General features: G+C 38.3%; 1 protein-coding gene across 1 annotated transcript; it reads left to right on the top strand.

Moving 5' to 3' along the window:
• The first annotated feature begins 3,905 nt into the window (after positions 1–3,905).
• Positions 3,906–14,282, top strand: LOC124140893 (cystathionine gamma-lyase-like). The gene is made up of 11 exons (XM_046508715.2): positions 3,906–4,141; positions 5,653–5,734; positions 7,408–7,503; positions 7,840–7,949; positions 8,286–8,420; positions 8,967–9,024; positions 9,505–9,582; positions 10,252–10,404; positions 12,096–12,217; positions 12,592–12,644; positions 13,789–14,282. Exons 1-11 carry the CDS (start codon positions 3,986–3,988, stop codon positions 13,934–13,936), a joined length of 1,191 nt encoding a protein of 396 aa, XP_046364671.1. The 5' UTR covers positions 3,906–3,985; the 3' UTR covers positions 13,937–14,282.
• Positions 14,283–14,691: the final 409 nt, after the last annotated feature.

Below are 14,691 nucleotides of genomic sequence, written 5' to 3'. Positions count from 1 at the left end.
TCTCTTAATAATCGTTCTTTTCATATGGCTTAAAGTTCGACCCTTATTTTTGGCATGACGGTGTGACGATTTCGAAAACACATCAAACTACACCCTCTCCAAATTATCCCCCTCCGTCATTTATGTCGTTGATTAAATCCACTATTTCCATGGATGTTTTTCTGATCATATCAACCGTATTTCTTGTATTTATTTTACTTTTTCGAAGAATACAAAAGTCAATCGACCGGGTACGTTATTGGTTTTACATTTGAAAAATTCCTTTGCTTGTCATGAAAATATGGTCTCACAATTCTATCTTTGTCCCCGAGACCTCACTTTAACGACTGGAAATCCTTCAACTAAATTTCGTATTCAGCGGGTATATTCCTTACTTATTATATACTGTTTGATTGTCACAATTTGCAAATTCAAACCCCGACACAATCTATATACATTTCGCGACGAATTTGTGTAAGTTGGCTCATGGCGTTTCTATTAAAACGATTCCTTCCTTCCACGACAGGTGTTTTCATGGTACTTCAACATTGTGGAGTCGCTTTTCCTTTAAATCTGACATAATTCATATATTAATTGCCATCTGCCATGCGAAGATAATGATGAAGATTCCTTTATTATTGCCCCTTATATTTCATATTGTAGTGGCTTTTTTTTAACAAGTTTACGGACCTGTTATTTGTGAGTGTTATTAACGATTGTCAGTAGGGTACAGTGAGAAGATCAGAATAAAAAATGGTTACGAATTTGAAATATTAGTTATCCCCTTTACAGATACCGAATTACAAGGAGAAAGTTCATTTCTACTTATTACTTATCTCATTATGGTGACAATACTGAATCAATAACGTTTCTATAGAGACAAGACCTGTATTTGGGATTGGGTGTTCTCATATGAAGGTAACTTGGTTACATTACGTTACATTATTCTATTTTTGTGTATCTTCTATATTCCTCGCTACGTTCAATTACTATCGGTGTTTTAATGTGTGCTCTCAGTCCATCACATACTTTTATATATATAAATACATATGTTGTTCGTTCTAGTGTTATTAACTACAAAGCATTTACTGAATGTTGTAAGTTAGAATTTAATAATAGCTGATACGACTGTACTGTTGAAGCAGTCCATGTTTTTTTGCGATTTGTTCGTGCTTATCAATGTACTTTTAATATCATATTGGTCCACGCACGTAAACCTATATGTGTAATGAGTAGTCAAGAAATTCGACTCAGACCGTTATGATACTTATATGCATATATGCATATGCCAGAAGACTATTATTGTTTATATAGTCTTATTTTTACAGGCAGTAGTCTGAGCTGCAGATGTCACATTTTTACATGTATTAATATTTCTATAGTTGGTATGGTACTATTCACTTGTTGATCATGAATTACCAGTTTTTTAAGTGTTGTAGATGATGGCCGTACCCCATTCTATAGGGCGGAGAGTCAAACACTTCCCCCGCTGTCGTCTGGTCCACGCCAAATTTTTTGAAACAAGAAAGGAGACAGTGAATTCGATTGGGTCCAGCGACACATGAACTTTCGTGAATGGTGGTGCCATATTTTGGCCATGTGCAGTGACATTTGACATTTATGAATCACTCTTAATTAATTATATATTGTACTTGAATACTATATCGTGATATTTATGCTTTGTGGTTATGAGAAGGAACATAGGATCATTTCTCATATTTTTTATCATGTAAATACATTTTGACTTTTAGCGTATTCGCTGTTTTCCGGCTATTCATAAAAAAATGAAATGGGTTACAATTTAATATATAGAATGATCGATCCTGTTTTACTTCTCTTGTGTTTATCGTGATTATAGTTTAACATATCAGACCTGACCTAGTGCTACCTCCATCCGAGATATGGACAGCTTTGTCAACAGGCGGAGGATGTTATAAGGAAAAAATGCATCCCACAAACCTTAGAAAAATTATACCAAAGTCAACCTTTAATTTGATGGTTATAGTTTTAAAAACGATGGAGACAGAAAGTCGGAGTGTCGGCGCAAACAAGCAGAAAATCAATAGGGCGATGACAGTTACAGGATATTTCCGATGGTGTTTCCGCCAATTAATCAATATACATCTTTTAAACGGTTACTTGGTTCCAGTAATTTTCAGATCACGACACAAACACGAGCTCATGGTCTGATATTGTTTTAAACAAACAAAAAATGATCTATGAGGACAAGTGACAAAGACAGGTCAGGCCCGAACACTGTAAAATGATACCGTCAACATAAGGAGAGGAGAGCGCGGTTTGCAGTCGATCGAGTCGAATCCCGATCGTTCTAAGTTCTCCCCATTTAGTGACGAGCCTGGCCGGTCTGATGCTGTCGGGTATTGATAGATGGAGTGAGAGTAAGTAAAACTAATGTGAGTATAAATGTGTTGCGTTTCTTTATTATGCGTGTATAAATGCTGATGGAGACAATTCGGAGTAAGCGTCTTAGGACCAGTCACTCCTGGACTGAGCTGTGAAGGCGAATTGCAAAGTCATGGCTGAACTGACCATGATGACAAGGTACGGCAATACTTTCAGTAACTGTAGTAGGGTCCCACTTGACACCCGAAAGCAGTTACGACAATATCGTCATACTAAAATTTCTTAATTAATATGTCTTCAAATTGAGCGGTCGCCGAACTGCCTGACGGCGAACTGTGAGTGAGTGAGTGAGTGAGTGGGGATTAACGCCCCTTTGAACAGTATTTGAGTTATATCACGGCGTGTCGGTATGACGTAGAAGACCGGAGTGACACCGGTCTTAGGCATTTACTACTTTCGTGAAACCCACGAGGACGGTTATGATACCGACAAACCAAATCACGGCGAATCTGGATTTGACAATAGGCCTGGCAGGCCTACGGGACGCAAATCTATCAGAGTAAATTGCGGCACCTTACACTGCTGGGCCACCGGTGACCCCATGTCCAGGGAGAACAGATGCATGCGATACTGCAAGACTCTGAACTGTGCAACGAGGCACGATTGTGATGACGGACAGCAGAACAAAGAGTTTTCCAAATGCATTTTAAAATAAAAGTGTTGAGTTATCGGGGCATTAGATTGTATAATGGCTCCTTTCTCCGAACCAAACAACTCAAAACCCAAATGTGGACGCCTGAACCTCACCAACAAATATCCACATGTATCTTAACGCATTCTCTTAATACTATTACAAGTTGTTCCATCGTTGTGTGTTTCACAACCGTAACAGTTTAAACTATATAAGTAACATTGAAAAGCAGTGACAGGATCGGATGTTCTCATTAAAATTAAATTCAAACTAAGATAACCAAACTCAAATCTGACAATTCAACTCAAATTGTCAGAGCATTTCAAAGTACATTTGACGTGTGAGGAATGGTATAAAACAAAGCGTAAAACATACGATTTTACTTTTTCGAAATCTAATTACCCTGATAAATCATTAAGCAAAATGAATGAGTGAAATATTACAAAGCTAAGACCTCCTGGGGACCATGAAAACAGTATCAAGCATTTCGACACCAGATGATGGCTGATAATAGACCACAGCAACACAAAGGTTCCGCAGGGACCATGAAGTTGCATGAGACATAACCTGAACTGATGATGTACTTAGTTATTCAATGTCAACTGTTTATATACATGTATCTCGTAACAGGTGGCACGTGAAAGAGAAAACATAAAAATCATGATGGCGTGTCAGCTTGATGTCAGAGGGAAACCCAAGTAGTACATGAAATAGTTTGCCATGTACTTTCGACTTTGGGGAAACCGACGAGCACGGGTTGTACAACATTAAGTAGATACGATATTTACACACACAAACGTTTAAACAGTATGAGGGCTTTAATACTAACTTGACCTATAACAATTTACCAAGTGTAAGTAGGCCAGGGAGTGCTGTGTCGTGAATGCATATTGTCGTGTTATCGCCCAATACACGCATTCATACATACAGATCGCTGGCGACGTGTTCGGAATGGAGCAGCCTGAAGAGTTTGGCGAAGGTTTTGACAGTTTCAGTACTGATGCCATCCATACGGGGGTGGATCCTATGCAGTGGAGTCACAGGGCTGTTGTTCCTCCAATCACCTTGGCAACCACGTTCCAGATAGCAGAACCCACGCGTGGAGCGGTGAGTGGCAAGTTATTGTGACTGTAGATATGATGGCCTATATTATCCCACACCGCGTGTACAATGCATGTACGGTACGGAAAAAGTGATGAAATGCAACCATTATTCATTATCTGCATTAAACACGATGTTCTAGACGCAAGCTGTATGTGCATGCAAATGTTAATATCTTAAGACCCGTGAAGATCCGGGGTAGAATAGGTCTTCAGCAACCCATACTTGCCGTAAAAGGCGACTAACGGGATCAGGTGGTCAGGCTCACTGACTTGGTTGGTGCATGTCATTGATCCCAACTGCTTGGATCGATGCTCATGATGTCAATTATTTACAGACCGCCGTCATATAGCTGGAATATTGCTGATTGCGGCGTTAAACAACAAAAAACAAACAAACAATAATATCTTAAACATGCGACGGCAAGAAAATATTTCTAATTGCATATGGTATTAAAAGGGTGTCCATATATACTCGTCATTGTAATACCGACAAGATATATTTACTACATCAATAAAACAGCTGAGTAACGGTACGCTGAGTCATCCTTCAAAGATAATGGACTTTTTTCGTCATGTTGGACAACCCAGTTTAGTAAACTTGCATCATGGTAGATATATCAAGATGGACTAAATATTTTCAAGATCAAGTGTCCATGTTTTTAAGGTTACATGATTAGTTTGTTTTTGTTTCATAATAGATTATTCCAAATTCATTTGAACATTTTTTTTAACCGCTTGGTATTCTGACGTTATAACAAATGTTGTGGGTGTCGTGCGCCACTTAAAGTGACAGGGAGCACGGGTGGCCGCAATTCGCTGTGCAGAGTTGCGTCCCTTGGTTGTGGGTTCGATTCCCGGTTCGCCCCGATTATGTTTCTAGGTTTGTCTGCACCATACCCGTGCTCGTAGGTTTCACCGAAGTGGTAACGTCTGAGAGCTGCATCACTTCGGGCTTTCCTCCCACATTAGGCTGACACGCCGCGATACAACTGGAATACTGTTAAAAGCAGCGTTAAACCCAGCTCATTCACACTCACTTAAAGTGATAGCACTGTGGCGGATCTGTACTCCGACGTTTTATATCCTTCCGTAAGCTTTACGAATATACAAGGCTCTGATGAAAATTACTTTTGATCTAGAATGATTCTTGGCCGTCTTTGCGTTGTGTCAATTCGAGAATGTTTAGGGTCACAGTGCTGTCACTTTAAGTGCCGCGGGACACACAGCATATTATGGCGCCAAACTATATCAGTGAAATTAACTATATGTCAACCTAATCGCTCACCGGACGAATGTCAAGTAATCTGATCTCAAGGGCTGTTGAGAGGTCTGGTATAGCATAAGTGATTGGTCATGTTCACATCTTAAACCGACCAATATTAAAGGAATACAGATACCCAACACATTTTGGGAAACCTTGAATTTATAAATCACACCCTGTCTCTTTCCAGCAATGTTATCCATGTTTGGGTAATATTTATTCTGTGTTTAACTAAAACCACAGTTTTTTTACAGAGATTTTACTACTCCCGAGGAAACAACCCAAACCGCAGCTGTCTGGAAGAATGCCTTGCAGCACTGGAAGGGGCGAAGTCAGGTTATTCTATTTACGTTGTGTTTTACGTTCTTCAGTTATGGACCGCCTCCGTGGTCTTATGGTAGAGCGTCCGCCCGGAGAGCGGAAGGTCCGGGGTTCGATCCCCGGCCGCGTCATACCAAAAGACGTTAAAAGATGGTACTTGTTGTTACCCTGTCTGGCGCTTGGCATTAAGGGACTAAAACAAGGACTGGTCGGCTCGGAGTCAGTATACTGTGTCTGAGTGGGGTATTCATGTTAAACTGCGGCATGGTATCTCAGTGGGCTAGCACTATAAATCGGCATCAGTCCGGACTAGTACAAGCAGTCAAACAAACACACACACGTGCATGCACGTCGGTATATAAGTGCAATAATCTTGGACGCGACGTTAAACCCAATTTCACCTCACCTCACCTCTTCAGTTATGAACTGATCAGCTAAATATACTGAATAAAAAAGGAAGGACTGATGAATATATTTTGGGATATTTTGTTGTAGCGAAGACAGGGCAAACAATTTAATAAAACATCCCCCTAAATATTCCTGCTCCATAACTTTTTTCTTCAGTATGCAAAGTACATGCGATTCCACTCAAATGCTTAATATGCTGAACAACAAAAGTTCCTGTGACATTAAATAAGATTTATTGCAAAGTTATGTTTTTTACCAAATCTGAAACAATTTCGGTTTGCAAAAGGAACTTTTGTTGTTGAGTATATTAAACTTTGACCTATTACATTGTTCAGGATGTAGGCGCTCCGGTATAGTGTATGTTTGAATTCGGAAATCATTATCAGTCTGTTGTCCATATATCTAGTGTGTCAGTTGTAGTCTGTCTCCCAGACACTGGAGAAAAAAAATAAAAAGGAGTCCAACTCAAGTTTAGGATGATTTGGCAAGTTTCGATTGCTTTAGCTCAAGGAAATTAAGGATTGTATTGGGTGCCATTTCGATTTTTTTAATTTTTTTATTTTATAGATATATAGTTTTAAAGGGAAGAGAATGTAGGGTTGTCAACTTTTGTGTTATGAGGAACACAACGTTTCGGAGTATATGCTTACTCCTTCATCATCATCCACCTGATGAAGGAGTAAGTATATACTCCGAAACGTTGTGTTCCTCATAATAAAGAAGCTGATATCCATATATTCTCTTCCCTAAGTGTATTACTTCTAAATGCCTCTCAAAGACCTATATTTTGAATACGACAACTTTATTTCTGGGACTAAATGTCTGTCTATGTCGGTCGGTAATTACAGGATCATGCATGGCCACCATTTAGGTTGTTTAGGTATTTCATTGTTCCTTATGAAAAGAAACAAACCAATATTCTCCTAAAAGCCTTTATAAATCTAAAAACTCTAAATGACTGCCAGGTGGGTGGAACGTCTACCTGGAGAGCGGTGGTTGGTGGTGCCATCCAAAAGACGATAAAAGATGGAATTTGTTATTACCCTGCCTGGCGCCCGGCATTAAGTGGGTAAAGGAACGACTGGTCGGCTCGGAGTCAGTATATTGTGTATAGCTGAGTGGGCTAGCACTATAAAACTAGTTAAGTTCGGACTAGTACAAGCACAAGCAATTTGTAAACAATGATGATCGATTCCTGGGAAGCACCAATGGCCCCCTACACTTAAAGTACATATTGAATAAGGTGCCTTTCCCAGGAAATTACCAATTTCAAATTCCAGCGTACTGCTTCGCCTCTGGCATGGCAGCTACAATGACAGCTACCCACCTCCTCACATCCGGCGACAACGTGTTGTGTTCCGCTGACGTCTATGGAGGTAAGACAGACAGAGGTCTCGCAGAGCAACTCACAGCTATTTGAGATGCGTGCATGTAACAGAAATAGTTGTACAGGTAAAGCAAGATGTCTTGAATTGAAATTGATTTAATGTTGTTAAAGTGAAGACGACTTATTTTAAATTAATGAATTATGATTTTTTATTTGGTTTAATCAATCAGTATTGGTTACTCGTCAAGCAAGATTCGATTATTTTGAAAAATACCGGTTCGAAAGATACCTCTGATGAGCATGAAAAAATTAAAATATATCCATCAATTTTTAAAATGCTAAGTTATGTTCATTTTATTTCAAATGTGTAACTAACTTATTGCAGGCGTATTTCGATATTTCAAGTACTGTGCAGTCAAGATGGGAATAAGCACGACCTTCGTTGACTTCCTTGATTTAGCCAAGCTTGAAGCGGCACTGGATTGTAAACCTAAAGTAAGTCACGGGGAGACTTAATATTGTATCTATCAACGTATCCCAACAAAAAAATAACATATGAGTCCGGATCAGGGCCACAGCATTGATCTAGAGACGGAACAACAACTTGCTAAACCGGGCTATACATCTGTCCTCGTTCCTCCATCTGAAGAAGATACAAAAGAGCTGTTCTCATTTAGTGATCGGGGAACACAATATGTTATCACACCGTGACCCCCGACAATTTGCATACAGAGTTGAAGAGTCTTGTTTATATATAGTCATATATATTTCGCTGTTGATGTATTGTTGTGTGTTTGTGATTGTATGTAAGTTGGAGTTTTCTTTCTTTAGATGGTTTGGTTTGAAGTGGTGACCAATCCAACTCTGAAGATCACTGATATCGAGGCCGTGGTTGCTGTAGTCAGGAAAAAAGTCCCCGATGCACTGATTTGCGTCGATAACACATTTCTCACACCATATCTTCTGGTAAGCATATTATATTTATGTGCTGCAATATATATGCAGGTTTTGTGTGTCGTTGACTTACGCCGCACACAGCAATATTCCAGCAATGTGACTGCGGTTTGTAACTAATCAAATCTGAACCATACAATCCAGTGATTACAGGCACCTACGCAATTACGATCTAATCTTATTCGGAATCATCAGGGGTATATATGCAAGTACGTACAGTGAAGCCTCGTTTATCCGTACAGTACAATTACCCATGAACTCGCCCGCCTGAACAAATTCCGGGATTTACGAATCATGGATAGATGTAATGTTCGTTTCGTAATGTATAGAGACGTTTATTTCATGATCGCCCTTGAGGTTTGGTGTCCATATTAACGGGGTTCGGACTAACGAAGTCTCACTTTATATGAACCGCGACGACCTGAATCTAAAGTGACGACATGTTATTTTTTGCCTTTGATAAATGTAAAATTACTCAATGAAATGTCAATGGATGAATATAGCGTCCAATGATTATGGTGGCAGACGTATTAGCTGTCATTTTGTGTATCATTTCAGAGACCACTTGACCTTGGTGTGGACATCGTAATGCACTCAATCACCAAGTACATGAATGGTACAACATAAATCTGCTCAAATATCAAACACTGAATAGAACCTATATTTCAAATTTTAAACAGATCATAACATAAAAAGAGACACATAAATAGATAAATAAATAGTCAATTTCCGATATAATGAAGTTGGATATATCAAAAGGTCGATGTCAGTGTTGATAAAACAAATAATCAACGCTGATATGCCAAATTCATCATTCGAGATACAGTAGTAGTTATAAAACGAACTATTTATCTAACAAATATTCGTTATATCCAAACTTCGTTTCAAAAGAATTATTGAAGTTTATACTCGAATGTTATATTCTGTTCGTGAAGCGGATAGTGAGCTATTGTATAATGATATTCACATTGTGATCTTTTGACACATCGTTGCGGTATTTCTGATTAAACGCTGCATGATGAAAATATTATTGGTCCTTTATTACAGATGGTCACACTGTTGGAATATATCGCTTATGTGGGAGGGTTGTTTGCAGGTCACAGTGACGTTCTGATGGGCTCTCTGGCAACAAACGATGCAAACATAGCCCAACAAATCAAGTTCTTTCAAATGGGTATGTTACTTACCAAGTGTTATTTTTATCTTTCCACGCATTGATATTTTGTTGGTTTGTCTGTTTATTGTTTTTTTTCCTGAAGGCGGTATGAAAATGATTACGTCTGGGCCTGGCAAACTCGTGGTTGAACAAGGTCGTTATATGATGACACCCAATAAGTCGAGTTTGACCACCTGTTCCAATATTCTCATCATTTATGGCAAGCGATAGTTATATTCTAACCGGTGACAAAGGACCGTGTCGGCGCCACATCCTTCATAACCAGAACAAATACATCATGTCAATTATGAATGAAGCATTGCGGACATTCAGCGATGTGTACCCTTTGTTTTAGGAGACAATATATTAAATTTACTTAAGATTAGTTAAAAGCAGGTAATCACCATAACCAATGGTGACCATCTTCATGTAGATACCCTCAATAAAGTGTTCATCTGATATTGTATCCTACAGGCATTTTAACAAGTCACCTAGACTGATGAGTCATTATGCCGTATCTGACAAAGAAATACTAGTTATTAACATAACAGATCAGAGCCCCGCTTCACAAAGCACTGCGGAGGCTGTGAGGCTATTGTAACGTTTTAAAACAGTCATGGTACTAAGATCGTATTCATGTACGGGACCCCGGTTGGTACCTTCGTAACCACCCTGTCTACACTGTAGCTCTTGGAGCCGTTCCCTCCCCATTTGACTGCTTCATGGTACAGCGAGGACTGAAGACACTTGCCATCAGACTGAGGGAGCACTGCAGCAACGCCAAAGTCGTTGCAGAATATCTGGAGAACCATCCACTGATTGATAAAGTTCTTTACCCCGGTGTGTAGAATTTCTGGATCTTGATGACCATATATATGATCGTGCTGAGTTTGCGTATTGCACATTGGACTGTTCATGTAATGTACATATTGAACTGTTCCTGTATTGTACATATTGAACTGTTCCTATATTGTACATATTGAACTTTTCCTGTATTGTACATATTGAACGGTTATGGTGTTGTACATATTGAACTGTTCCTGTATGTACATATTGAACTGTTCCTGTAATGTACATATTGAGCTGTTCTTGTATTGTACATATTGAACTGTTCTTGTATGTACATATTGAACTGTTCCTGTAATGTAAATGTTGAACTGTTCCTGTAATGTACATATTGAGCTGTTCTTGTATTGTACATATTGAACTGTTCCTGTATTGTACATATTGAACTGTTCCTATATTGTACATATTGAACTGTTCCTGTATTGTACATATTGAACGGTTATGGTGTTGTACATATTGAACTGTTCCTGTATGTACATATTGAACTGTTCCTGTAATGTACATATTGAGCTGTTCTTGTATTGTACATATTGAACTGTTCTTGTATGTACATATTGAACTGTTCCTGTAATGTAAATGTTGAACTGTTCCTGTAATGTACATATTGAGCTGTTCTTGTATTGTACATATTGAACTGTTCCTGTAATGTACATATTGAACTGTTCCTGTAATAAACATATTGAACTGTTCTTGTATTGTACATATTGAACTGTTCCTGTATGTACATATTGAGCTGTTCTTGCATTGTACATATTGAACTGTTCTTGTATTGTACATATTGAAATGTTCCTGTAATGTACATATTAAACTGTTCTTGTATTGTACATATTGAACTGTTCTTGTTTTGCACATAGTGAACAGTTCTTGTATTCTACATATTGAACTGTTCTTGTATTGTACATATTGAACTGTTCTTGTATTGTACATATTGAAATGTTCCTGTAATGTACATATTGAACTGTTCTTGTGTGTACATATTGAGCTGTTCTTGTATTGCACATATTGAACTGTTCATGTATTGTTCATATTGAACTGTTCTTGTATTGTACATATTGAACTGTTCTTGTATTGTACATATTGAACTGTTCCTGTAATGTACTTATTGAACTGTTCTTGTATTGTACATATTGAACTGTTCTTGTAATGTACATATTGAACTGTTCCTGTAATGTACAAATTGACTGTTCATGTAATGGACATATTGAACTGTTCTCGTATTGTACATATTGAACTGTTCCTGTATGTACATATTGAACAGTTCATGTGCTGTACATATTGAACTGTCCTTTAATGTACATATTGACTGTTCATGTAATGTGCATATTGAGCTGTTCCTGTAATGTACATATTGAAGTGTTCCTGTAATGTACATATTGACTGTTCATGTAATGGACACTGTTCTTGTGTTGTACATATTGAACTGTTCTTGTGTTGAACACATTGAACTGTTCCTTAACAAATGTTATAAAACGTCTTATATTATAGGAATGAAGCATAAAATAGAATAGAAGCCACTGTCCAAAATCCCCTAAAACGAGAACATGACATTTGCACTTAAGGCCATCATGTAGAACAGACATTGGAATAAAAGTACAATATATTCAGACTGGAGAGATATTAGTTCCTAGTTGTGAAAGCATTACATAATGTCTTGTTTGTTTTTCCTGCATACGTTTCTATTTCAGGCTTAGCTTCTCATTCACAATACGGTCTGGCTAAGAGGATTCTGAGAGACAACGGAGGGATGGTGAGCTTCTACGTCAAAGGGTCGGGGGAACAAACCAAGACATTTCTGAAAAATCTCAAGGTACAAAACAGAGAAGATGCTCATTCGTTAAATCATGTATCCAAATATTCTTACTCTATGGTATCCAGTTATCAAATATTGAGCTCTGTCTATATATTCAAGTATTGCTATAATGAATAGTTACTATAATGCATTTGCATGTAAGTATAATGTGTGTATACGAAGCACGTTTGAAATACAGTAAACTACGGTTATAACGAACACGCTTATAACGAACTGACGGATATAACGAACCTACTTTTTTGGTCCCGACTATTTGCTGTAGTTATACTGTATATATGCTTACAACGAATTACGGTTATAAAGAACTAAAATTAGTAGTCCATTTGAATTCGTTATAACCGTAGTTTACTGTATTTAAAATTCGGTTGCAGATAATCAGCCTTGGGTTTAGCCTTGGAGGCTATGAGAGTCTGGCAGAGTTACCGTGAGTATTTGTTCTTAAAATAAAGTGTCTAATGTGAGTGTTTGTTCCATTCGTTGTACGCGTGTGTGTATTTCAAGAAAGCAAGCACTGATACCGATATCCTGAACGATGCCTGTCGTCGCTTTCTTACATAATACATCATATACCATCGAAAAAGCATACATAGTTGAAGCATGGTGAAATATCTGCATGCTATTTTGTCATGATAAAATATCTGTATGCTAGTTTTGTCCTAGTGAAATTTATGTATGCCAGTTGTCACAGTGAACTATCTCTTATTTGTGTTGGCATGGTCAATTTCCTCTAAACCGGTTTAAGCATGATAAAAAATTAGAATGCTAGTTTTGTCCTGATTTAAACACCGGTCTGTGCTTTTTTTTGTCCTCATTATACACCGGTTTGTAATTTTTGTCACATGATCAAACGGCTGATACTATGTTTGTCATGAACAAATATTTATGTGCTAGATTTGCAGTGTATGGGTACATGATCAAATACAACTATACTAGATTTGTCATATAGATGAGTTGCGATGAAATACAGCCTGCTAGATTTCGTGTGACAACATATCTGTATCTTTTGCCGTCTACGCGTACGGAGACTCACATGTCTGCTTGTTTGTTGTCCGAACATGAGTGTACGTTAGTTTTGTCGTCTTGGCGTCCGATAACGCACAAGTAAGCCAGTTTTGGTATGATCAAATACATATATACTTTAGCTTTGACGTCTAGGTGTAAGACGATGCACGTGTAGGCTAGTTTGTTTGATGAAATGTATGTACATTATTTTTGTCGCCAAGGCGTCCTATAATGCACACGTATGCCAGTTTTGTTTTGATCAAATACATATATACTTTAGCTTTGACGTCTAGGTGTAAGACGATGCACGTGTAGGCTAGTTTGTTTGATGAAATGTATGTACATTATTTTTGTCGCCAAGGCGTCCTATAATGCACACGTATGCCAGTTTTGTTTTGATCAAATACATATATACTTTAGCTTTGACGTCTAGGTGTAAGACGACGCACGTGTACGCTAGTTTATGCGATCAAACATGTTTACGTCAGTTTTGTCCTTTTGATGCACGATGACGCACATGTGTGCATGTTGTGATGAAATACCTGTACGTTTGGTCTGTCCTCCAGGTGTACGATGACCCACAGTATGATGACAGACGAGGCGAGGGATGCAATCGGAATAACCAACACTCTTGTCCGACTGTCGGTGGGACTAGAAAATCCAACTGATTTGTCAAGAGATCTCGACAGTGCCCTAAAGACGGCCATATTGTAATAATTATTTATATGTTGGAATAGACACAATATCCATATTCCTCCTACCGAACATTCTAATCTGAGGGTCAGCGTCATCTCCAGGAAACTTCATTAGTTTTGAGACAGCATAGTAATTGTGATCTACCATAAATTCCAAGCAAATGTTTGCAATGTTCACATTCATTGCCTTCAATATAGTGGTATACAGATCCTAAAATATCTTATTCCCAGATTTCATCATCCGAATGTAATGCTCAATCGTTTCTTGTAATAACTATTAATATTCATATGCAAATTTAAATTCAGTAAAAATGGTAAATGTAAGAGGAAATAAATACTAGTATGTAAGCGATATATGGAATTGCTATAAGATCTTTTGTGTTATGATGTCTTCAAGCATAGAGATAAACGTCAAATACCCGCATCACTTAGAGCCTTCCTAACACGGCCAATATACTGTCCAGACGGCGCTGAACCAAACTCAGTCACATTTGTGGGTGTGTATTGACTGCAACCTGGGATTCCAGGTATATGAATATAGAAACCCAGCAACTTGTGTGTCTCCCCGTGGGGATTCCGGGTATGTGAATATAGAAACCCAGCAACTTGTGTGTCTCCCCGTGGGGATTCCGGGTATGTGAATATAGAAACCCAGCAACTTGTGTGTCTCCCCGTGGGGATTCCGGGTATGTGAATATAGAAAATCAGAAACCTGCGTGTCTCCCCCTGGGGATTCCGGGTATGTGAATATAGAAACCCAGAAACCTGCGTGTC

The sequence above is a fragment of the Haliotis rufescens genome, unplaced genomic scaffold (genome assembly GCF_023055435.1).
Source record: "Haliotis rufescens isolate VD_foot unplaced genomic scaffold, xgHalRufe1.0.p SCAF_2, whole genome shotgun sequence".
NCBI lineage: Eukaryota > Metazoa > Mollusca > Gastropoda > Lepetellida > Haliotidae > Haliotis > Haliotis rufescens.
The sequence above is the reverse complement of the archived record's forward strand: the minus strand, read 5'-3'. Positions and strand labels throughout refer to the sequence as shown.